We start from the raw sequence: 27,390 nt of genomic DNA on the forward strand, positions 1-27,390 counted from the left end.
TAATTAAAATAAAAACAACAATCTGAGATGCCAAATTGATTGGGGTCTGATGATACCTACATTATCTCGATTACTATTAGGATTAATCAGGTTTATTCTATGGGATTAGTTAGTGGGGTCTGTTAATTACTTAAATATTCAAAGCTAAAGCATGGTTGTCTGCCATTATTTGGTTTGCAATTTTTTTATATGATAAACTCTCCTTTTTTTTTTCAAATAAAAAATGAGGGGCTTGGCAATTTGGAGGAACTATTGATGAAAAAGAGAAGTCGAAGCGACATGGAATTTTGTCTTTTTACTGTTTTTTTCCTTTGTCGATATGATAAAAATTGTCTATTTACTGTTTAGTTTCATGTAAGCATAATTCCTTCCTCCTTTCCATTTTGATTTGATGAATCTTTCAAAGCAATTATATACACAGCTTTAAAACTCAACTTGGGTCAAGGTTGAAGAGAGTATCAATTCTAAAAAAAATATATTTATTTAAATTTTTTTAAAAAAAATAAATTTAAAATAACTAAGTTTTGATTGGATCAAACCTAAATTTTTTATTGGTTTAACCGTGTTTTTTTTTTCAATCCGAATCAATTCAGACTCTAGATCAACTCGTCATGACAGTTCGAGTTTTAAAATAATAATTATTAGAAATAACCATTTTTCTTTTTATTTTATCTCTGGAAAAAAAATAAAAATAAAAAAGGTATGGTTTTCTTTCTAATTTGTATTGTTAAAAAAAATGCTTTTGGGGGAAGGAAGCAAGCAAAGGGAAGCACTCCCAAGGGCGAAGTCAAGAATTTTTCCTACCCTGCGCTATTAAATAAATATATAAATATTTTTTAAGATCAATTATTAACTCATGGACATTAATTTTTGAAGTTAATAGTAAAGTTTTAATTAAAATACACAACTCAAAATATTAAAAAATAAATTTAAAAGTACATAAAATTGAAGTGAAAGTAAAAATAAACTCACTATTAAAGTTACATCCTTCAATATTTTATAGAATATAATTCATCTATAATCGAATCTGAATCGATATTGTAACAACTCCTCAACCAGGATAAAATAACAATCTCATGTCAACTGGAAAACAAAGTAATTAATTTTTTTTCCTTTTTCAATTCCTCCTTCCTACACTTGATTCTTCATTAGGGCTCTGTTTGTTTGCAGGAAAGTTGTTTTCTTTTGGAAAGTGAATTTCGGGGAAAATGAATTCTTGAAAAGTGAATTCCGGAAAAGTATTTTTCGATGTTTGGTAGTGTTATGAAAAATGAACTGGAAAACACTTTCCAGTGTTTGATTATGTTATAGAAAATGAACTGGAAAATAATTTATTAATGAATTAATTTTTTTTTCAAATTTATCTAATATATAAAATATTTAATATAAATATTTAATCACTTACAATAAAAGAATGAAATCTAAAAAGTATAATGATGAAATTTTTTATATATTTTATATTCATCCATAGCTTATTTTATAAAATATAAGCTTGTGAAATATTTTTTAAGTTAAACCTATTAATATATATTTTTTCAATTTTAAAAGCTTAAAATAAGTTTTTTTTTTCATATGAAGAAAGCCAAATTAGTTTATAGTAAGAGTTATATATTTGGGTTTTTTTTTTGTATGAAGAATTCTTTAAAAGATAAATTGATACAAAAATATTTTGATGGGTTTTTTGGATAAATATTTTTTTTACAGGTAAAGGCAATTATCCCTTTAATATCCCTTTAATATATATCAAATAAGCATCAAGAAATAAATATAAATATCTAACATCAAACATCAAACATAGTCATGCATAAATATTAAGTTTCGATGTCATATACATACATATTAGTTCAAATTACGAACATAAATATGCTAGACAGAATTAAACAAGTATACATACTCGTCAAATAACAAACATAGTCTAAACCCAAATTTTAAACATAGTCAAACCATCTTAGCAAGCAGGCCTGTAGTAGTGTTGATTCACAAAATTCTGAATCCAAATTTTCCTCAAATTAGCATTTTTTGCCATAAATGCTTTTGCCAACATTTCATTTTGGACCAAATGATCAAATGCCTCCCCAAGAGTGATATCATCAAAGCCTTCAATTTTTATCACTTCCGTATACAGCGCATTAACATCAAGTTGATTTTTGCTGAGGCATAATTTCTGGTTGCCATGTCTTTTCCAACAACAATTGTCATTACCTCGTAAATATCAAGTTTTTTGTTGAGATACTTGTCATGATTGGGATGTGCATGTTCATAAAGTTTAGAATATGCATTTTTTTAGTTCATTATATAACATTTTAGAAACAAAAGTAAATATAAAAATTACAAAGAGTCTAATATTTATCATACCTTTACTTCTTCATCATATATATCTTTCGAAACTGTAATCATCTTTAAACAATCATCCCAGCCAAAGCCACTTTTATTTTTAAGTCTGGTTATTATTCCTCATTCTTTTTTTACAGTCTTGAGATGATTGTCCACATGCTTAGGCTCGCATTGCACGTTGAACTTTTGACTGATTTCTGTAGCCACCTTAACAAAAGATTCTGCTTTAAATGTGGAAGAAGGTTTGCTTCCTTTAAGTGCCTCCTCAGCTAATATCTCAAGTAACATGTGAGACATAAGCTTAGATCATGTGAAGTGTTTGTCCTTGCATTTTTCATTCTATTGGAACTCATTTCTACAAAAAAGAAATTACAAATTTATACAAAATAAAATCATATAATATATAGATTTAATAAATTTCATATAAAAACTACAATTAATATTTAAAAGAGAATACATAAAATACATAAGAACTTATAATAAAGTCAACATCTACTCCAAATACATAACAAAGATAATACAAACTCAAGCAAGACACAATACAAACAAACACATATAATTAACACTCAATTACTAGTTTCCTTGAGTGTTATAATCATTCCACATAGTTGATGCAATCATTTCACTTTTTGTTATCCACTCCCTATTCTCTTCCCTTTCCTCTCGTTGACTTAAGTTGATTGTTTGTCTAATTGGTTCACTTTCCGAACATTTGCAGAAACATGGGTACCATCAATTGCTCCCACACAATCCTATATAAACATGAAAAAATAATTTATAACTTTTTCTTCTGAATGTAATTAATTAATTCATAAAAATATTGGTATTGTTTTCATACCTTAAAATAAGGATAAAAGCTTTTATTATTCATTATCTCTGCTGGAACTGTATCCTCTAGATCTTTAATAAAGTGTTTGTATAACTTAAGAATTGCTTTTAAAAAAATTCTAAAATAATGATGGATAGTTTCAACAGACTTATAGTATATACCACTAATAACCCGAAATCTTTGGTTTTGGCCTATAATTTGTAAGAACACAATTACTTGCTCCCTAATAGACACATTTTGAGTTGATCGTAATAGGTCACGACTTGTGAGAACATCACACAATCTATATAAGATAGCAGGTTTCATACGAATTTGTTCAACGCAATGTCTATCACCTCGATTCAAAATGTTGTCAATATAGAATTCTCGTTGAGCAACTGCATTTATACGTGGTTCTCTTGGTATATAAATTCTATTTCTTTCTTGTTCAATAATAGCTACCCCTGTAGCTATCACAGTTACAGTTGCTCTCATGCATGCTGTATGAATTATCTTACTATCTATAACATGAAAGTGAAGTTTTCTGATAACAAAACCTAAAAATGTAGGGAAATAAATATTAAAAAAAGCATATAAAATACTTACACAATCAATACAATAAATTATACTCAAAGAAGCTGACAATATACAATTCATAAGTTCACAACGATCAATAAGATCAATCATTTTAATTCTTAAAAATAATGTGATTATCGAATAATTACATAAATATAAGTTTCGAAAATCACCTCACATGCAGCAACACAACACACGATCGAGTTCACGGCTAGGTTCAATTCTATTCAATTTTGATTTGTTAGTTGTAACTATGGAGATTGTTGAGTTTAGGCACTAATAGGTAGGCAAGGCTAGTCCATAATATTTGTATGATAAACAACCTAATCAACCCAATCATCAGTTACAAATTAAAGAGATTTTATTGTTAATCTCTATTTTTAGGGGAACAATACCTACTTAAAGTTGTATTACATTATATTTCATTATGTTACTAAACACATAATTTATAACTAAAATTACAAGTATAGTATAATTGGTTCTCATGATCTGTGTCGCGTTCTACTACAACCACATGAACAAACTACAGCAGCCTATACCTTTGCTTTATAAAAAAAACCCCATTGTTCCCCAGCTCTTGCATTGCAAATCTCTAACTCTCTCCCATAACTTAATTAAGACATCATCATTCGATTTCTCACAAATTCCACTCATTCCCCAGTTCATTTGGTTTCTCAAATTCCCCTTCATTCCCCTCTCATTTGGTTTCTCTCATTCCACTGTCATTCCCCTCATTCCCCTCATTCGGTTTCCCCTCATTTCCCCTCTCATTCCCAAGTTCATTCAATTTCCCCTCATTCCCCTCTCATTCCATTGTCATTTGGTTTCCCCTCATTCCCCTGTCATTCTCCTTATTCGGTTTCTCAAATTCCCCTGTCATTCCCCTCATTCCCCTGGGTTTCCCCTCATTCAGTTTCCTCTCTTGCATACCCAGTTCTCTCTTAGCTGTTCTCTCGTGGATGTTCTCTCTCGGCTCTCTTTCTCTTCCCATGTTCTCTCTCGGTTCTCTCTCGCCATTCCCCTGTTCTCTGAAAAAGCATGACAACATCACAGATTTAAGGGGCAAGGGGCAGGAGAGCTAGACCTTAAGGATCTGCTCCTCATTCCCAGTTCTCATCCCTCTCTCCCCCGGCAGTTTCCCCTCCTATTTGCGTCTCTCTCTTTGTTCTGGATCGGGTGACGGGGAAACAGGGTAGGGACTGGTTGGGGAGGCTGCCGAATGTGCAAGAAAAATTATGTTTTTTATGGCTTGCTTGTGATGAATTTGGTTGGGTTTTTCTGTGAGCTTGTTTGAATGTGACGAGGAGATGAAGAAGAAAACTGGGTATGAGAAAAAAATTGATAGGCAGCTTCCCCAACCATGATGGATTGTTTGCACAACAAATACAAATACAGAGAAATAGTTTTTTTAGAACAGACAACAAATTAAACAAGATCAAGGATTTTTTGCTATAATTCTTACATATTTAAAAAATACGAAGAAGATAAAAACATAAAGAGAAATAATAGAGAAATTTGAGGGAAAAAATACTTGAAATGCAAGTGTGATTCTCCAGATCTTCTTTGCTTTTCAACTGTTTTTGGAAAGAGACACAAAGAGGGGAAAGATGTGTTTTATCAATAAAGGAAAGTGTTTTTCTTTTGACAAGAAAAGGAAAACACTTTCCTACGGGTAAAGGCAGTCTTTTTTGTTGACCAGAATTAACTTTCCTTTGACTAACTTTCCGGATAGTTGCCAAACATGGGAAAATGAGGAAAATGAATTCCTGGAATTTGGTTTCCTTGAAACAAACAAGGCATAAATTAGTATTTTATAAGTTGGACTTTGTAAATTTACAAGGTTATTCTCTCACTTTTCTTATTTTTTTTATGTTTTCCCCTTACTGTTCTCTATTTCTCTCTTGCTTTTTCTTTTCTTTCTTTTCCTCTTCTGCTTCTGCTCAATCAGCAATACATAAAAGGAAGGAAGAGCTTATTTGTTTTATTTTTTAATGGCAAATAACCATTTTATTTTTAATGAGTCGTTTTGCTTTTATTTGACATTTTTTTTTTCGTTAGCACTACCAAGCTCCGTTCATCCTAAAATTTTAACCAAATTTTATTTAATATATTTTAAGATCCCTTGTAAAATTTCAGCTCAATCTGATGGTCAGATTAAAAATTAAGCCCAATAACGTAAAACTGGTCAAATTATGATTTTTCATCAAATTTTTGAATTTCTCCAAAAATTCTGAAATTTTAACCCAAGCTAAAGCATCATATTAGAAGACTCCACGTAAATTTTCAGAATATTTTAATAACTCAATTGAGAATTACTAAATTATTTTACATAAAACTAGTTAAAAAAATATTATTAAAATCTTGACCTAGATTATAGCCCACCTAAACCTTTAACGTGCATATGCTAATGAGCACTACATATATCATGCAACGGTTTAAATAATGGAAAATCTCATATTAGTATCCCGATTATCCAACAATTCTTAACATACTTTTTTCCAAAAGTTTTTTTTTAATCAATTAGGTTTCCGTCAAAATATTTATTAATGGATATCATAGAAATCGTTTATCAAACATTTTACACCAAATAGTAGTCACTTGATAGATTTCTAGGTTTCCGTCAAAATATTTATTAATGGATATCATAGAAATGGTTTGAGACATAAATTTTAGTCACTTAAATATTAAGGAAGTATCGGTTGTGCCAACCGATACTTTTGGTGATAAGTGGTCTTTCGACAAATTCTATGAGGTATCATTAATAATGAAGGATTTGGTTGGTAATATATTGGGAAATTAATTTAAAATTTTCAATAACGAATACTAACAAAAGGTCTTGATTGAGGGATTTTTAATTCTTTTTGGGAACACTATTGAGAAAAAAGTTGTTCTTTGGGGATACGTGAAGAATTTGTGGATAATTTATTGGGAAATTAATTTAGAAATTTTCCAATTTAATTTTTTACATTCTAATTAGATTAAAGGTTTAAGGATTGAACTTTTATACTTTTAGAGTAATATATTTGAAGTTTTTACTAATTAGATTAAAGGTTTAAGGTTTAAGAGTAATATACTTTTTACATTTGATCGTACACATTTATCTATAAATTCAATTATATTTTTAGTTATGTGTTATATATGTCTTTGATTCAGTTTATATCTTGGTCTTTTACAGATTAAATTGACTAATTTATCATTCATTTATATTAATATAATCTCAACCTATATAATCTTGGAGTCAGGGTTCCTTGAGATAAATCGCAGGAGTACTACCACGAAGTTTTCATTCCTTAATAATCGCAAAAGATTCTATAAACCAATCTTATAAATTGTTTTTTTAAAAAAAAATTATTTTAAATATTGAAGGCTGGAATCGGAAAAAAAATATTAATTTAAAAAATTAGACAAAAAAACCCTACAAAGAATAATAAATAAAAAGACTCAAGATAGCCAAGTCATTTTCAATATCAATAAAAGATCTCATAGAAAGCAAATTAAGAAAAAAATAGAACTCAATTTTTAATTTAATAAATATTGAAGAATAAAATAAAAAAAATAGCTTAGATAAAGAAAAATAAAAAAACCACTCAAACTCGAGCAAACCTCCTATATCTTGTCAGATCTTTAAAACACACAACTTGTGAAACTCTGAAGCCAAGTTTAATCAAGAAGTTGTATTACCAACCAATTTAAAAAACTTTCCTAAAAAAATAGAGACTAAATTTAAAAGATAAAAAAATTAAAAGGAGATGAAATTAATTTTTTTTTTAATTTTATAAATTATTCGTGATAAAAAAAATTATATAAAAAAAGAATCAAAATCAAATTTGAAGAATTAACAAATTAAAAGAATGTTCTAAAGATTTTAAGTTGCGAGGAAAAAATAGTTATTGGAGCCAAACCGGCGTGAATCTTGGAGCACACGCCACCCCATCGCGGAGGGGGTATGGTGAGGATTCCAACACCGCCAGTGAAGGTGGCTTTCGGTGGCCAAGCAACCCCCACGCACCACCTAAAAGGCGAGGGGATCGCTCACTTGTTAGTACATGCAATAAGTTTTTTTTTAATATTTAATATTTATTAAAATTTAAAAATGCCTTTGAACTAACCTGAATATATTGCAAAAGAACCATGGTATAAAGACCAAAAAACACATGGAAGAGAGTTTATTTGATTTTATCTTAAAGAACACTAAAGTATTTACATTATTTTGACTTAGGGTTAAATTAATAATTTTACTATAAAGAGCAAAACGCCTCTGGGTGAAAGATAATATTTTTTTTATTTTAGGGTTAAATTAATGGTTTTACCATGCAATAAAAAATGAAATGGTTAATATTATCATAATCCAATTTTTAACTATTTTTTTTTTGTATTTTTCAAAAAAAAATCTAAAATATTATGTATTTTTAGTAAATTTAGTTATTTTTGTTGTTTTCATCATTTTTATGTGCTTAAAAGTAATAATTATAAAACAATTAAGATAATTAATGGCAATGACAAAGATAAATTTAGAAGAAAATACATATTAAAAATAATATTTTGTAAGAAAAGATGTTGCAAAGATGACGTCGTTATTCTCTTAAATATAACTAGCTCCTTACTTGAATCTTTGAAACTAGTGTTAATTTTTAAGATTTCTAGTTGTCTTTAATTATTTGGCGGTGATTTAATTTCCCTTAATTTCAGGGAGTCTCGACCGACGTCATGGTGTGACAAATATAACCCTATAAATTTGAAAAGACAATTATTTTATAGTAAAAAGATCACATTACTTCCAATAACTAGTTCAAATATTTTATGATTCGGGATAATTTTATTATTACACTATTAAAATGAATATCATTCTAAGTTTTAGTGAACAATAAGAGTATGTTAGAGATTATGGTAGTTGTAGTAATTTTAAGTACTTTTCACTTAAAAATAGATCAAGACAATTTTTTTTATTTTAAAAAAAATATTTTTAACATCTCCATATTAAAATAATATAAAAATATAAAAAAAATTTATTTTAAATAAAAAAATTTGATTTACACTGCGTTTCCGAATTCACTGTAATAAAGACCACCTTCAGCTGCAATTCTGTGTCACACACGACACATTCGAAGACTACCCATAAGAGGCTGTCAAAAATGCCCTTGGGTTGTCTACCACCCCATCCAACAGGCTTACAGGAAATGTAAATTTCTGTCCTGAGAACAAATACCGTATATATACCAACATTGATATATACAGAATAAAGCAGCAACAATTCTTGCTTCCACAAAGTGACTGATGTCTAATTAAAATATATATATATATATATATATATATATATATATATATATATATATATATATATATATATATATATATATATATATATATAGACACACACACACACCAGCTTTTGTGTCTTAGCTTGGCAGGTGGAGACCCACGCTTATTTTCTTTTTTAGATAAAAGAGAGTGCATGGATTAGAAGCTGGAAGACTCTTTAATTTACAAGTTACAGTGTATTATTGAGATAATACTATGGTACTAATTTTGGTGCCTTATTAATTTACAAGTAAATTGCACGAACCCAAACATGTCATATCAGTAGTGGAATTGGTGGTCCTTAACTTTTCAAGTTGTAGGACCCTCTTAATGGGTTATAGAACCATGCAACACTCGAGAGGTTCATCTGAATGAGAAAAGATTGATCCATGATTTATTAATTTGAGATTTGATTTAGGTCGGGTTTGATTTTGAATTGATTAGAGAATTGATCCAGTTAAACTTTAATAACTCGATAAAAAATAATAATTTTTATTTAATTTATAACTCGAGTATTGAATCAAGTTATGATCAGGTCAAGTCTTATAACTTTGATGTTTTTAAATACATGTTAAAAGATTATTTCTAGGTATGATAATTGCAACACGAATGCCCAACTTAATATGGAAAAAAAGTTGGCACAAACATGGCATTAATTGGTGACTACACATGCTAGTTTCTTTAATCCAACCCATTAGGAATCATTTACATGCATGCAAGTTCTTTCAATTTGAATTAAAACTCCACAAGTTAAGGCTAATGTTATGGATATGTGCCCCTCCCACTTTCGTTTCGTAGATATGCAGTCAAGGATTCTATTTTATTTTATTTTTTTGAGAGAAAATTAAAGCTGTAATCAACAGCTTGAACCTCCACGTTTGGTAATGGGCTTCACGGTGGTCTCATCACCAAAAAGTTCAAAATTAAAGTCAATAAAAAATATATTTCATTTCTGGGTCGGCAGAAAGCAATTTTGACTTCGTGAATAAATCCAACATAGTAGGTTTAATCTGACTAATTAATTAGTTAAAGTAGTAATACTCCAAATTAATCTATATTCTTATCTTTGTTTGGTTTGCTAGCTATTGATCATTTATCCCTTTTGTGGCAGACAGAGAGTTGGGTTTTTTTTTTCAATGGGACAAAACACACTTGCATACAGCAGCATAAATTCACCCAGGCCATTATATATCCTTCCATGCGTTTGAAAATTGAGGTAACAATTATTCATAACTTTGTCATTTCTCTCTTGGGATTATTATTACCAGTTCCTTTGTCACATGCAATGATAATTCTACTTCATGACATTTCATAGATTACATGCATTCCCATTCTACCAATTAGACCATTGATCAGCAACAATTCTGATACTTCAAGCATTTATTATAATTTAAATGGAGAAAGAGGTGGTTGGATTAATATGCCTATTCTTCAAATATAAAAATAGTAATGGACATTCGTGGGTTAGGTTTTGTATTATTTTTACTCGAACACGAGTTTAAAATAATTATTTAAACTTAAATTAAACCCGATCGGATATGAAGTTTTGATATCCAATCTGATTGGGTTTTGGATATTCATAGTTTTAAATCAAATAATGTAATTTACAACTATTTATTTATTTTAGGTCAGAAGATAATATATATACCCCGTCAAAACTTGATTTTTTAGGTCCAAAAATTTTATACACCTTCAGGTCGGTTTGGACCCTGGGATGAATTTGCCATCCCAATTCAAATGTTAGGGTTTCAAGTTGAGGACCTTGGACTTGAAATGGCAAATAGAAAAAAATGGGCTTTAATAAGCCCATGAAAATTGATGATAAATATTGTATAACCATACCAAGTTGGGCTTTATAATATTCGAGAACGAGCACTGCTCATAATTTGATCTGTTTTTATTATTATTATTATTTTTCTCTATGGAGCAGGCATAGTTTGACCCTTTCTTTCTTAGATAATTTCTTAGTTTGACCTTGTTTCTCTCACTCTGTGGTCATTGATTGAAAATATATAATCCCACTAGCAAGTGCCACGCACACTCCAACATGCGGGTTGTCTTTGTACTCTTTGGACGGCACGTGAGATATTGCACGGTAGCCATAGCCAAATGGTGGTGCCTAGGGCGGCTTTCAAACAATTTTAGCTTCCCTTTCATCTCGATACGGTGCGTTTGTCAAACGATCTTACGGGTTGGCGCGTGTAACTTTTTTTTTTGTTTTTTTCTTCCTTAATTTCAACGTTGACCCTTTAAAACTTAAAAGCAGTCATTTAATTTATTTTTTTATATTTAATTTTTTTTGTTATTTTTTTTATTTGAGGTAATTTATAAAATTATATTTATTTTTTAATTTCATTCCTTTAATTTGTTTTATCTTTCAAATTTGATCCTCATTCATTTAATTAATATTCATTTTATTTGATATGATTTTTAAATGTTTATTTTTTTATGATTTCATCTTCCTTGAGTTTTTTTCATACTAATTTAATCCTTATTATTTTAATTGCTATGTTTTTTGTCTTAGCAATTTTTTCAAATTGATTTTTTTTTTCAATTTAATACTTCAACATTGAATTTATTGGAAATTGAACTTCTTAATTAAGCTCAGGTCTAGGATTTTATGGGTTGCAAGTTTGAAAGATTAATTAAAGTTTAAAAAATCCACTCAGGGTTGCTCTTTTTTAAAAAAATTATGTTTTTCGGTTTCATTCCTCAATATTTATTTAATGGGAGATGGGCTCCGTTATTTCTTTTTATTTTTTTTATATGATTTTTCACTAATTTTGATAATAATTCCGGTTATCCCAAGTTTTCTTATTTGTTGTTCTATGTTAAATTTAGCTTTTTTTATAGAAATTTTGTTTTTGAATTGAGCTAAATTGATTAATTAAATATAAATATAAGATGTTCATCTCATGATATTTTGTTTAATTTACTTTATGAATCGTTGCTTTGACAACAGGTACAACCTCTTTTAGTGTCATCATGGAGCCTTTAGCAATGATATTTTAAACTGTTTTGATAAGTTTCTTTTGATGGTGGAGTAGTGTCCATAGTGAAGCAACGGTAGGTCTCTAATAGATTTTTTATTTTATTTTAGGTATAATATTGACAACTTATTTTTATGGTTAGTTATTATTTTTTATATATATTATTAAATTAACAAGGTTTATTGAACCTGGAAGTCAATCATCTAAACATTATATTTTTCTTGCACTAACGTAATCTTAATATTTTTTTAATGTTTGAAAAAGATTTAAATCAATGCGTATCTTGTACAAACTAAAATACTGGTGGTTGATAGTGATAATAATAATTTAAAAAAAATAAAAAATATTGACTCAATTTTATATTTCCTCAACATTGATGAATTTAGATCTACTTTTCTTCACTGTCACCATGTTTTGACGAAAGAAAGAGCAAAGTAATAGAAAATTATTCATCTATCTATTTATATATACATAAGGGCGTGAGTGAACAAAAAAAAAACATAATGAAAAATTGGTTTATAGTTCAATGAACCCTAAACTATGTAATTAAGAATACATGAAAATAGATAATGTTTTTTAATATTCGAAGAATTAGACATATTCTAAATCCTAGATCTTAAAGATGTATTGTCCTCATACTTTATAAACATGAAAAACATACCTTACAGTTTTAAACTTCAAATTTCATAGATACAAGATTAATGATCCACTCTGATCCAATTCTGTTTTTTTAAAAAAAAAAAACTGGTAAAAACTATCGATTTTTAGCATGTTATTTTTGGGCCTTTATTCTTCAAATTAAGTCGATTTTTATACAATATAGGACAAAGCCAAAATAAATTCATAAAATAGAACAAATAAATACCCAACAAGATATATAAATATTTTTCATAAATCTTAAACTAAAACGAAACCAGATTGAGTATTTTTTGTTTATTCAGTTTGATTTTTTTAAATATTTTTTTTTTGTTTTCTCAATACAATTGGTTTTTTTATTTTTTTCTCACCCTGTTTTGACGAGTTAATCTAAAATCTGTATTGATTTAAATTGAAAAAAAATATAAAAAAATAAAATATTTATCTAATCCGACAAAAAACTCATGTTGACTTATTAATCCAATCAATTCAAAGCTGGCTGAAACAAAACCGATCCTCAATCCTATTGATTTTTTTAAAAACCAAAATACTCAATACAACATTATCTTAATCATTTTTTAAAAAAAAACAATCCAGTTTTACCCTTTCAACTTGTAACCCCAATTATTCCCTGAGTTATATTTTACAACAATGGTGATCTCTCTCTCTCTCTCTCTCTCTCTCTCTCTCTCTCTCTCTGTGTGTGTGTGTCTGTGTGAGAGAGAGAGAGAGAGAGATGAGAGAGAGAGAGAGAGAGAGAGAGAGAGAGAGAGAGAGAGAACTCCTATCTTATACTTGTATATTCACTAGTTGTTGTTGTAGGACTTTACTTCACCATGTCAAAGCTACAACTCTGATCTTGGCATCCATAACTTATCAAAAAAACTTCAACACGCTACCCATTTTATTTGTACACAAAATTGCTATATTAGGTAATAAAATTTAATTTGTTATTAAATTCGATTTACAAGTGAGATGAAGAGGTATCCAAGCCATCAAATCCAAATTAAATGTTTTTTTTAGCTTTAAAATATCTAAGATTATGTATGTGTATGTTCGTTAAACTGCACCATGTTTTTTTTTAATTTTTAAATTGGTTTTGTTTTTTAAATAAAATAAGCATTTTTAATGTTATTGCTTTCCATATTTTTGGAAGTATAAGGTAATATACTTTTAATATAATTTTATAAAAAATATATTCCACTCTCAAAAGTTAAGTATGCCATTTTAAAATCTTTTCCAAATATTTTTATAGTATTTACAATTGCTTCTCTTTGAAATAAAATAATAATAAAAGTTTGAAAAATAAAAGGATAAAGAAGCTGCTTTTATCGAACTAAAGTGCTGAACATCCATCATCATGATCAAGATTTGGAAGGAAAAAAAAAAAAATTATCTAGGTAGTGGTCAAGTGGTAAAAGTTTGGGACCAAGAGGTTTGCTCCCTCTATGATTTCAGGTTCAAGCCCTGTGATTGCTCATATGATGGCTACTAAAAACTTACATGATCATTAACTTCAGGGCCCGTGGAATTAGTCGAGGTGAGCGCAAACTGGCCCGGACACTCACGTTAAACTAAAAAAAAAATATGTGGAAAAAAATATTTAATTAGAGGATAAGACACTTAATTTCAATTAAAAAAATCACAAAATTAATAAATTGGAATCCTGACCTAATAAAGTAAAAATTTATACATCTAGATTTATTTTACAAGCCTAATCAACCTTGAATAATTAGTAATGAAAGTCATTAATCAGCTTCACACCACAATCTCTATAATGAAATCTTGGTATAATTAATATTTAAAATAAAAATATAATTATCTCCCATGGCCCCACTCAATCAAATCCTTAATTAACTGGCTTAATCCTTTTATTTACACTATTTAAAGGACCAAAGAGTATTTATCATAATTACACAAAATGAGGTGAATTATTCAATGCCTTTGAATTTGACCTAAGAGTATTGATTTTGATTGGTCTAAGTCTTTCTTGACCAATGATGAAATACATATTTTACGCACACATGATTCCTAGTCAAAATATAAGTTAGCAAACACTCAATCCTTAATCAACCATTGATCTTGATTAAGAGACGGTTCAATGTTATGGAAGAATAAACGAAATTATGTTTTAGCATTTGTTAAAGTAAGCTTCACTTCAGCCCTTACATTTAAATTCTTTTTTATCATCAATCCTACATCTTCTCAAAAGTTTCAATATGGTCCTTTTTTTTGTTAAGCACATAACAGAATGGATAATCCCTTATTTTTTCATTTTTTTCTCCATCCTCTCTGCATAACTCATAATTTTATATTATTCCACAAAATATTATCAAAATAAGAAGAAAACATTGAACATGTTTACCGGTTATTTTCACTATTATTAAACCTAACTTGGTTGGTTGACCTAACACCTGGTGCAGCTCAGGTTTTCAAAAAAATAAAAAGAAAGTTGATTTAATATAACTTGATCGATCTAACAGGTTAACTCGCAATCCAGTCAAAATTTAAGCTAACTTTTAATTATTATTTTTTTTAAAATATAATTTAAAAAATTATAATAATATTATTTTGATTAATTATAATAAACCTGGTCAGCTCGTGATTTTTGACCAGGATATGGGTAGGCATGAGTTTTATTATTATGGTTATTTTAGCTATATATGGCAATAGAGGATAAAATTGAAGTATGCAGAAAATTTTGAGATTTTAATGATAAACTTTTAAACTATAGAACCTTAAGTGGAACATATGAGAATCTATAGGGACTAAAATATAACTCTACCTAAAAAGATTGCTTATATCATTTGCTTTCCATAAATTCCCTTAAATTAATTTTCTTTTTTTTCTCTCTCTCTACAAAATCTCTCTTTATCTTATTTATAATAATAAAAAAAGAACTTATTTATTTTTTATATCGTTTCTTGTTCTTCCCTTTCTTTCCCATTCTCTTCCCTCTCAAGTTTTCTTCTCTGTTAAACAGAAAAACAAACACAAAAACCACAACGACGACCCGACTGCCAAAATCCGAACCCGCCGCCTAGCCCGATTACAAAATCCAGTTTTCATTCGCTGCCTCTCATTTCCATCAATCGCCATGCTCTCGCAATCTGTAAGTCTCCGAATCTCTCTCCCATTGCTTCCAGCTCCATACGTCGCCGTTTTATCAAACCCTGATCACCTAATCTAATCTTTGTTTCTTTCTTTAAATCTGTATTTATCAATCAATTAATCTTGGATGAGGTTTTTGTTCATTTTAAATTTATTTGGGATTTTATGAATTGTTTTTTAGGGTTCTTAAAGTATCAGAGAATCAGAGAAAATTAGGGTTAGGGTTTCGAAATTGAACCGTTGGTAGATTTTGAATTGGGGGTTTTGTTCTCTAGGGTTTGTTTGAATTTTTGGTTGGATCAATTTGCCAAGACGGGGAAAATAGGAGGATAATGTGTATACTGTGTGTGATTCAAAAGTGGTCGCGCCGGGTTGCAACGATGCTACCTTGGTTAGTTATTCCTTTGATAGGATTATGGGCACTGTCGCAGCTATTACCTCCGGCATTTCGATTTGAGATAACGTCTCCAAGATTGGCGTGTGTATCTGTGCTATTGGTTACTTTGTTTTGGTATGAGGTGCTGATGCCACAGCTGTCAGCGTGGAGGGTGCGTAGAAATGCATGGTTGAGGGAGAGGAAGAGGTCTGAAGCAATTGAGTTGCAGAAGCTTAGGAAGACAGCGACAAGGAAGTGTAGGAATTGTTTGACACCATATAAGGATCAGAATCCTGGTGGGGGGAAGTTTATGTGTTCGTATTGTGGGCATATTTCAAAAAGGCCTGTTTTGGATTTGCCAGGGATTGGGATTTCAAATCCAGGGATTATTAAGGATTTGGTGGGGAAAAGTGGGAAGATATTGAATGGAAAGACATGGAGTGATAATGGATGGACGTGTAGTCAGGAGTGGTTAGATAATGGTGGCTGGGCTTGTGGGTCTATTGCTGGGAAGTCTAGTTATTGGAGGAAGAATGGGAGTGGGATTTTTGGAGGAGATGAGAATTGTTTGGCTGAGAAGTCGTATTCCAGGGTTGTGATTTTTTCTTGCAAGCTGTTGACGTCTTTTTTCTTGAGCATTAGGTGGCTTTGGAGGAAGGTTTTTAGGATTAGTTCCTCTGAGGATGGTTCTTCTGATGCAGGGCATAGGGCAATGTTGGCTAAGAGGCGTGAGAATGGGGAAAATTATCATGAGAGTAGAGGAGATAAAGCACGCAGGAAAGCTGAAGAGAAGAGACAGGCTAGGTTAGAGAAGGAACTCTTAGAGGAGGAAGAGAAAAAGCAAAGGGAGGACGTTGCGAGATTGGTGGAGGAACGTAGGAGGCTGAGGGATGAGATTATGGAGGCTGAAAGAGATCAAAGTCAAACATCACCACTGTCCAGGGAGAAAAATAGTAGGAAGGAAGCAGAAAAGAAACGTCAGGAAAGAAGGAAAGAGAAAGACAAGGGGTCTAGTAAGAGCAACTCTGATGCTGAAGAGTTGGAAAAGAGAGCAGGTAAGGAAAGTGATCGAAGGCGGGATGTTGAAAAGAAGAGTGAATCTGAGCGCCGTGAACATCATAAATCTGGGATGGAAAGTGTGAGAGGTCAGAACATTGAATCAGGACATGGTATAAAGAATACACCTGGAAGCAATTTTAATCGGGGCAATGCTGGATCCAGGTATTTTGATCGAATGAAGGGTACATTTTTGTCTTCTTCTAGAGCTTTTAGTGGAGGTGGTTTCTTTGGAAAGGCTGCCTATACTCCTGCTACTGTTACTAAAGAAAATAAGCCCAACAGTTCTATAGATCCTGTTCATGCTTCTGCTTATAGGAGAGATATACATCCACCTGATCGTCTTTCTGGGAAAGCAAGTCTAAATGGAGATGACAAGAACATTTATCACCCTGTAAGTTGTCTTGTTGCATGTTTTCTCTTAATTTCTTATAGCATGTTGACAGGTTGGAAAAATTAAGGTATGCAGAATTTGTTGTTTTTAATTGTCTGATTTTCATTTTATCATCATGGCAGGCTTGCTCTTGTTGTCTATTCATTAAAAATTTTGATTGTCTAGCCCTTAATTTTGCTACTCTGAATGAACATAATGGTTAGCCAGCTTGATTGACTGTCATTATAAATTTATGCACAAATTTGAGCTAGGTTTTAAAATGCTTGTTTTAACTCTGTTAAAAAATTTCTGTTAATGCTTAGTTTCCCATGCAGCTTGTAAACTTTGTTTGACGAGCATTCTAGGGTGCTGATGAAACTGTCTCCTATTAATTTCTTTTTTATTTATGTTTACAAGCAGGCAGGATCAGCAAGTTGTGCAGAAATCGTTGTTTCCTATCATCCTATATTGAGTTTATCATTGTTAGTTTAGTCGTTTGTGCTCATGTTTGATCTAGAAATTTTAAATGCCCGTGTTTGCTTTGCAATGAGATTTGTCTCCTTCACCTGTTATTTGCCCATGCTTCATGGAAACTTTGATTGAGAAGCATGCTATGGTCTGTAGTTGAGGTTGTTGGTTTATTTTGAATGTTTGTGGATCAGCTATGCATTTATAAGAAAAACATTGTTAAGATGTTGCTATTCACAACAGGTGCTCTCTGAAACACAACCAAGGACGGCTCCTAAGAAAACATGGCAGCAATTATTTACACTCTCATCACCTGCTCATCCATCCTCAAATTCAAATGTCATCTGTAGACCAATTTCAAAACAAGCAGAATGTCAAGCACAACAGTTTCCTGCACAATCATCACCAATACAATGTTTTGATAATCCAATCAATTTTGGGCTGCCGTCACCTTTTCCGGTCTCTGCATTTCCAAATGTATCCAGTAGCACTTCTTTAGGTTTCTCACCTCCTATTGAACCTAATTTTCCCCGTGCTATGGAAGGACCCTGTGATTTTATACCCGAAGAACCAGAGCTTTTTGAAGATCCATGTTATATTCCCGATCCAATATCATTGCTGGGGCCTGTTTCAGAGTCGCTTGATAATTTTCAGTTAGACCTCGGAAATGGTTTTGCACCAGACATGGGGCCGGGATTGGAAAGACTTTATGCTATGAAGAACATGTCTGCATCTCCTGAAGTGACCAAGCCTTCTCCAATCGAGTCCCCACTGTCACGACTACGAACTGCTGATGAAAAGAATAATGGTTCTAATTGGTTCCCAACTACTCCTATATCCCAAGATTTTAACACTCTACCTATGAATGATATGCATGTGAATGAGAAGGGAACATGGCACATGTGGAACAGCTCTCCTCTTGGTCAGGATGGTTTAGGTTTAGTAGGTGGCCCTGGAAGCTGGCTTTTACCCCTGGAACAGAACAGATCAACCAAGGAAGATATTATACCGCCTCCATCTCAGAAAACTATGGCATCACTCTTTACAAAAGATGACCAAATCCTACCTGGTACTTATTCTCCTCGGAAGACTTTTCTAGGCAATGGCCAGAGTGGGGTATTCAGTCCAGTCATTGGTTCAATTGAAAATGAACCATGGTTACAGAATACGTTTTTTCCACCATTATCAGGCAGCAATAGCCATTTCTCTCTGAAATCTCCGGAGGAAAGTACTCAGAATGAAATGATCTATCAGAGTCCTACTGGAGCTGCAACCAACAATGCTTTTGGGCTGTCGCCAGGGCATAGTTGTTCCAAGTGAGTGCATCATCATTTGAACTCTTTTTATGAGATCTCAAATCTGGAACTGGATTGTGTATATGAGTCTGAAATGACAAACCATTAGTCTGACTTTTGTCATGGTTGAAACATCCGGATATCAATCTAATAACAATTAAAAGTACAATAACTGAGATGAATAGAACATTGTGTTAGATTGATGCTTGGAAATAATTCCTTTATTTCGGACAATAAATGAATGATGTGACTCAATGCTTTGCCAGCTATTATTTGGATGCCCAAGTTTTTCTCAATTTAATCATAAATGCACAAGTGGTGGTTCTTTTACCTTTGCTGGCTTCACCATTCTCTGTTGTGTCTTTAATCTCGCCCAATTTCTGAGTAACACCACCATGCGGTATCAATCACAATTTGCATGTTTATATATGATGTCTGTAGCTGCCACCCTTTTCTTTTCTTGAGCTGAACTCTGATTCCTGCCCTTCAGTTTGTTGGTGGTGGCTTAGGACCAAGAAAAACTTTTATAATGCAAGTTTCTTGCTGCAACCTTCAGTCTCTTATATCATAGTATTTGTACTCAGCTAACTGATGAACCCCCTGAATTTTTTTTTTATATATAATGGATATAATGAATTAATCATCTAATTTTGATTGTCCTCTTCCTCTTCTTTCTCCCCTCTCCCACTCCCTTTGATTTCTCCAAATTCATACTAGTTTGTCCTGTTGCTTGTTTACATTGTAGAAACAGATAGTGCTAGTCTGATTTTTATTCATTTCTTTTCCACTGGCAGGAATGAATGGGGCGGGGAAGGTTCAGGAGAAGGTTTTGGGAATTCATCTGTCACAAGACCCAATTTTGGTGGTTTGTTCCCCACCTCAGATGTACAGTGGTCATTTGATTAAAAAGAAAGGAAAGATGAGGGAGGGGGGGAGGGGGGGGGGGGGGGGGGAAGAGTGACAGTATGAGGGACCTGAACAGATCTCTCCTGTTCTGAAGAGGCAAACTGCCCCTTTCGGAGTAAAGTTTAGAATACTGGACATGATTGTATCTTCCATCGGTTCCTTAAAGGGAGATTCATCTTTACATACTTTAGCATTCATAGAAATTTAGGATTACACTTAACATGCATTCACTTGTGCATGAGGTAACAGCTAGGTTCGCCACAATTCTAAATTTTTCAGGTTTCGCCTGGGGCAGAGGGGGGGGTGCCCCCTTTTTGAAGAAAATTTGTTTGGGAATGGAGCTATTCCTCCTCCTAGTTGTATATCTCTTGATCTTCATCGGAATGAATGCCAATGAGATGATACTAACGTATGTTGTTTTTGCTTATGAAAAGCTATTTGGCCTTATTTTCATGTTAGGTTCATTTTTCCATATTCCTGGGAGACTCCCCCTCCATACCAAATGAAAAGGTTATCTGATCAAGGAAATCAAATTGCCCTCTTGCCTTTCCCTCCACAAGGAATATCATGGAGCTTTAACATTCCTGTCGTTTCATGTTTGCCCCGAGTGTTGGGATAAGAGGCAAGCAAATGGTGCTGGAATTGGTGTTTTTAGTTGGTGTTTCATTATAAAATAATGAATATAAAAAGAATTTAAATATGTTTAGTTGGAGAATGATGGAAATAGAGAAAATTAAATTTGTTTCTCGGATAGTTTTAAAAATAAAAAAGCAATGAGACATGTTTTCTCGGTCTTAATTGTTTTTTTCGCTTTTATTTCGAGACAGCAATTAAATATTATCTGTGTAAACATTGTTTTTATTTAGATAAAGACCTTCTCTGGTGATAAGAGCCTTTACTCCTCTAATGGATCATACTCACTCCTAATTTGCTTAATTGAATGGGCATGGCTTGGTTTAATGGATCAAGTTACTCCTCACTTTTGATAGATATACCCATCGAGATGGAAACAAATATTCCCACTAGTGGCCATGCTTGCCAGCTTTTCGTGGTGATGAATTTAAACCCCAGTGCCTCTCATTTGCATGATCCACACCACCACCACCAAAAAACAGGAGATTTGACAGTATTAGACCTGGCAGATGGTCTCTACATGTGGAATTTGACTGCTTCCGATGTTGACATGTTATTTTCACAAATTTGAACTGATTCTTTTGCAATTGCATCAGCTAGTATGCTGGAGGACAGCTGCATTGGTTTTTTTTATTCATTAAATTCTCCTTTGATTTGCCTTTTGGAATGGTGGCCAATGTCCCTTGTGTTGTCCCTGTTAGTTGGCAGTCATTTTCATTTTTTATGCAACAACTATATTGATTACGCGTCAAGAGGATGCAAAAGGCAGTCTCCTCTTTTGTATGACAATAACTCTAATGGGAGCAGGTACTGTTAGTGGTGGTGGCCCTGTTGGAGGTGGGAGACGCGGGTGGGTGGAGTTGCTGGGTGGGCAAATCATCTTTATATCTTGAGCTATCTTATGGATATACTCATCTGCAATTACCAGTACTTCTCTAGTTTTAAAATAAACTTGGCCAAAATGAAGTTCTCTTGAGTTTTGATGATGCAAAAACAAACAGAACTGAGGAAATAAGCACCCAAGAAGAGTAAAAGGCATGATAAACAGGCAGAAAAATATGCATTAGAGCTCATTTGTTGGCTCTGATTCTAATTACATGATGAGAACCTGAAACAGTACCTTAACAGATTGTCAATGCGTACAATTCCACGAAACATTGAAAAATAGAAAATTAGAACATAGTGCTAACCCACAAAGATGATCATCCTCAGCAAAGAGACCCGGTAGAAAGTATATTCAACAGCACGATCATTATAGTCATGATGAAATCTGAGTTGAGACAACCTGCGTTGTGGATGCATGAGAAGGCTGTAGCTCCTGCTGTTCTTGTAGTTGTAGTTGTTCCCTTTGCTGTTCTCCTTGCCAGCTCCAAACAATGTCCTTGAGTGCAGGTCGAATGTCTTGTTTCACTACCTTCTGATACTCCACGGTATCTCCACTGGACTTTTTCATCTCCACCAAATGGAAAAAAGGAGTGATCTCAAAAATTTCTGCATCGATGCCCATGACTCCTTTCCGGCCTTCCTTTGAACCTTCTATTTTCAGCAAACCTCCATCGTTTTTCTTTATTTTCAGCCTCAAACGCTTGGCGATGTCTTCGAGCTTAGAGATGATGGTGGAGGCAGGCTTGTTTGATGTAAACCTCACTTCTTTCTTCTGCTCTTTCTCCTCAAATAAGCCAGACAGGTCAAAGCCCGCAGAAAAGGAGATAATATCGAAAGCATTTAAGTTGCAAGGCTTCGCCACTTCTTGCTTTGGTTCCACAGCAGCGCAGCTAATCTCATTTATGCCAAAAACAGCCTCAGAGTCCAAAGGAGCTGGTTCTTTCACTTCGGCTTCAAGAACACAGGGTCTGGATTGCAAATCCTTCCGTACCCAAGAATTTTCCATTATTTTGGCCATTGATATCCTTGTGTTTGGGCTCGGATCCAGTATCTTTGACAGAAGCTTGCGAACTTCGGGTGCAAACCAATTGGGGCATTTAAATTCTCCCTTCGCAATCTTCCTATACATCTCCATCAGATTTGGATCGCGGAATGGGAGATAGCCGGCCAGTAGAACATATAAGATTACTCCACATGACCAAATATCAGCTTTAGCTCCATCGTAGCCTTTTCTGTTAATCACTTCTGGAGCAACATATGCAGGGGTTCCACAGGTTGTATGTAGTAAACCATCTTGCCGCTTCGATTCAGCAAGTGCACTTAATCCAAAATCAGAAACCTTTAGATTCTCATTCTCATCCAACAGCAGGTTTTCTGGTTTCAGATCACGATGAGAGACTCCTCTACTGTGACAGTAATCAACTGCACTGATCAGCTGTTGAAAATATTTCCTGGCAACATCCTCTTTGAGCTTTCCCTTGGCAACCTTGTTGAACAACTCACCACCTTTAACGTATTCCATAACAAAGTAAATCTTAGTTTTGGTGGCCATGACCTCATAAAGTTCCACCACATTGGGATGCCTAATCAGTCTCATGACAGAAATTTCTCGCTTAATCTGGTCCATCATTCCAACCTTGAATACCTTCTCCTTGTCGATCATCTTGATTGCCACACTCATGCCAGTTTTGAGATCCCTTGCATGGTGGACCTTGGCAAAAGTTCCTTGCCCCAACAATCTCCCTATCTCATATTTTTGCATCAACACATTCCCTTTGTTCTCCATTTCAAGCTGCAAGCTTCAAACAAAATAAACAAAAATACACCTTCTACGGCAATAGATGCTATATGGTAATTATGAGACAGGAGCTTTCACAAACTGGAATAGCTCAACCATCTTCACAGACATCATGCTTTAAAATGATATGCTCTCTGGTATTTCTACACACTCTGTGCATTTGAGCACAGAATAGAGATGTTCCTTGAGTTAAATGTTCAGTCTCATCAAGGATATCCAAGGGTAGCCCAAATGAAGCTACAACCATGCCAACCTCAGCGAAAGAGCTTTCGAGTTTCAAGCACATCTTTCTGCATTCCCTGATTTATTGTGATACACAAGGGGATACAGGTCAAGAAGACTTCGGAAGTGAACCCTTTCGCAGGTGAACTACAAGCAAAGCAGAAATTCAGTTGAAGTCCTCAATCCACCACCAAATGTATGGGTGATTCACCTGAAATGAAGAGGGAAAAAAAATGTTAATTATAATCAATAAAAATTGACATAAATCATGCAAAACTATCCCATCAACCAGTAGAACTAAAAACAAGAAAAAATCGGTAACAAGCCATTTATCTCATGAAAAATCTAGCATTAGACAAAGACAGGAACAGAACTCTTGAATAATTATAGCTAGTTTTACCATTACAAAAGATAGAGAGAGAGAGAAGAAAATTAAAGAACCTAATAAATTAAATGATTTAATAATTCTTACGCAACTTAGCAAGCAATAATTAAATGGGACTAGAAAGAAAAATTATATTAATACTCCAATTCTGCACAAGAAGAAAAAAACATAAACTTGAGAAATAATATAAGCATAAAACATTTTCCAAGCAACTTTCACATCTGTACATAAAGAAATGAAGATGTAAATCTTCAAGAATTTTTCATTTTTTATGTTTTATGTTTTCCCCCCATAAGCTGAAGCGCTAAGCAGCCTCAAATCTTCCATCTTCAACTTCAGGGTCAGGAAAGAAAGAACAATAAACATCACAAGAAGAAAAGACCAATCCATAAAAATTTATAAACAAGGGATTGTAAAAAATTGAAAAAAAATATTATGTAACCTTGAAATTAACGGGAAAACAAAACCCAGGCAACTAAGAATCTGAAGGGAAAAAAAGAAGACAATGCAAACCCAATAAAGATATGAAGACAAAGAAAGAAGAAAAGAGAAGCTACCTTGTATAACACAAGACTGGAAGAAGAAATCTTCACAGACAAGAACAGAGGAAGCAGTTTCAGGCAGTTGTGTCTTTGATCAGAGAGAGAGAGAGAGAGAGAGAGGTTAAGGAAAGGAAATGAAGAGGAGGATCTTTTGGTAAGAAAAAGGCTGAAAACACTGAGGCCTTACGTTTTGCTTTCTTTTATAAATCCTCAAGGCCACTTGGCTTTCAATTTGTATAGTTTTATTTTTAAAAAATAATTATTAATTTTGATGATTTAATTTAATTCTTTAAATGTCATTTCAGCTTTCGGTGTCCCAAAATTTTTCTATTTTGGCTTTAATATTTAGCAATACAGAAAGGCTCCTTGTTTTTTTTTATCCAGGTAATTATGATAGGTGTTTAGTGAAAATCTTATAAAAACATGGTTTTAAGTTAGACATAATCATAAATCTCGGTTTAATATATGACTAAGTTTAAAGTTTATGCTACAGATTTTGGGATGAATTTAAAATAATAATATTTTAAAATTTTAAAAAAATTAAAAATATATTATTTTTATTTTTTTCTTAAAATATCAGACTAAATTTTATTTTAGTTGTAACCGGTTCAATTAATTCCTATCTGATTCAATATAAGACCCGACATAAATTACGATATGGATAAATTAATTATTAGATTAATCGATAAAGTCAGGTTGAATTTAAATACAATACACTAAATTTTTTTTTGAATAAAAGAAGATATATATAAATTCGAGATTCATAAAAAATAATAAAAATAGTTTTATTTAAATTAAAATAGTTTTTTAACTTCTCTCTCCTACGCCGTGAAATATAAGCTGGGATGCCATGAAGAACATAAAATTCATCTTTCTCCTTTTCTTCTTGTTTCTTAGCGTAGAACTTTGAAAATTGACAGACACAAGCATGTGTAACATATGTAGCCGTTATTTTTACCCACTTTTTTAAAATTGGAAATTTGACAAGTTCGTGTTTGATAAAATCAAAATTAAAAATTGCTTTAACGAACTTTAAGGATATCGATGAGTTGATTTTGGCCTAATCTTCAACAATTGCTTGACGTAATTGTCATTAAAAAAGTGTTAACCTATAGTATTGATCTTATCTTATAACTCCTAATTAAGACTGGTCAATTAAACTTGGTCACATGGAGAAAAACAAAGAAAAACAAGTTGGCTTTGATTTTTGATTTCTTAGAATTGAAATGAAGCCAAGCTTAATAGAGAATTCAATTCCAACAATGTCTTTTTTAAGTTAAATATGAATTGGGAAGTTTAATGGTTCCTACCTATAAAGCATCTTGAGAAAAAAAAAGTCAATATGTTTTTATTGAGTTTTGACCGAGTTTTTCTTAACTGACAGGATTACGGGTTAATCTAGATCATATTAGACCAATGTGTTTTTATTGAGTTTTGACCGAGTTTTTCTTAACTGACAGGATTACAGGTTAATCTAGGTCATATTGGACCAATTCCCCCTATTATTATTGAAATCTAAACCCAATCTACGACTCAAATCACCTAGTTATAGATTAACTTGACAGGTCAGATTGGATCATCTAAGTCACACGTCAACCTAATTTTTAACTTGGGTCATCTAATCATCGATTAACATAACAGGTCGATTGGTTTTTAAAATAATGAAAACTAGAAAGGATTACATTGAGACTAAATTTGTAGTTTCTCCATTATGTTGTCCTTGATGTGTTATTAATTGAGTTGATTAAATCATGTGATTATATTATGGTCAAATAAGAATGATTGATCCTGTATTTGATGAGGAACATATGGGTTAGGGATCATCTACTTGATATTTGACATGGAAAGAAAAATTAATTTTATTAATTGACATGGAAGCATCTTTGATTTAGCTTTTGAATTTTAGGTTACATAATGAAAGTAGCCCTTTCTTTTATTACGTAGTAATAACTAAATAAATTAGAATCATAGATACTCAAATCTGCTTTCTTATATTTAATACGTTAATTGCATTATGTAATTATAAAATATGATGATTATATAAAAATGTATATGAATATATGAATTTATATATGAATAAAATAAAATAATTAATAAATTTTATCACTTTCGGACTTGACAATTGATAGGAATCATATCAAAACTAATTCTAATTGAATTAAAAAAAAGGGATTTATGATGGTTTTTTATAATGTACTCTTTGCAAACCAAAGACAACAACACAATGTTTTTTAAAATCGAAACTATCAACTAATGTTTTTTTAATTATTTTATTTTATTTAAAGATAGATTTATATGTATTTACATGCATTTGAATTTAGTCAATATCATATATAATATAAAAAATATATTTAATTAAAAAATATAAATATCAAGTAGATAGTTACAATCTATATGGTCAGTAACAAATCAACCCTGAACATTCAATGTCTTGTTAATTGGATCCTACTTTATAATTATTATATTGTATAATATATCCATCAATTTAACCCATGAGTTTAATTGATGTGTTGAAGATACACAAGAGAACTATGGATTTTGCCACTGCATTTATATTAAAATAAAAAGCAGACTTACTGTAGCAGATTGTCTTAATCTAATTACATGCATTAATCTACCCAATATTTTTTTCTTCTTTCTACCGTTAGTAAGTGTGGTTCTCTAAGAGACAATTAAAGAATTAAAATTTAGCTTTTAC

At 32.1% G+C, this 27,390-nt stretch overlaps 2 protein-coding genes across 2 annotated transcripts; one reads left to right on the plus strand and one right to left on the minus strand.

Moving 5' to 3' along the window:
- The first annotated feature begins 15,539 nt into the window (after positions 1-15,539).
- On the plus strand, positions 15,540-20,247 carry LOC133676711 (uncharacterized). The gene is made up of 4 exons (XM_062098435.1): positions 15,540-15,754; positions 15,935-17,579; positions 18,270-19,342; positions 20,116-20,247. The coding sequence occupies exons 2-4, from the start codon at positions 16,086-16,088 to the stop codon at positions 20,225-20,227; spliced, it is 2,679 nt and encodes an 892-aa protein (XP_061954419.1). The 5' UTR covers positions 15,540-15,754; positions 15,935-16,085; the 3' UTR covers positions 20,228-20,247.
- A 1,651-nt stretch (positions 20,248-21,898) lies between these two features.
- On the minus strand, positions 21,899-24,890 carry LOC133676712 (CBL-interacting protein kinase 2-like). Its single transcript, XM_062098436.1, has 2 exons — positions 24,708-24,890; positions 21,899-23,976 (listed from the first exon to the last, which is right to left on the minus strand). The coding sequence occupies exon 2, from the start codon at positions 23,529-23,531 to the stop codon at positions 22,119-22,121; it is 1,413 nt and encodes a 470-aa protein (XP_061954420.1). The 5' UTR covers positions 23,532-23,976; positions 24,708-24,890; the 3' UTR covers positions 21,899-22,118.
- Between the last annotated feature and the right edge of the window lie 2,500 nt (positions 24,891-27,390).

Source organism: Populus nigra, chromosome 17 (genome assembly GCF_951802175.1).
Source record: "Populus nigra chromosome 17, ddPopNigr1.1, whole genome shotgun sequence".
Classification (NCBI taxonomy): domain Eukaryota; kingdom Viridiplantae; phylum Streptophyta; class Magnoliopsida; order Malpighiales; family Salicaceae; genus Populus; species Populus nigra.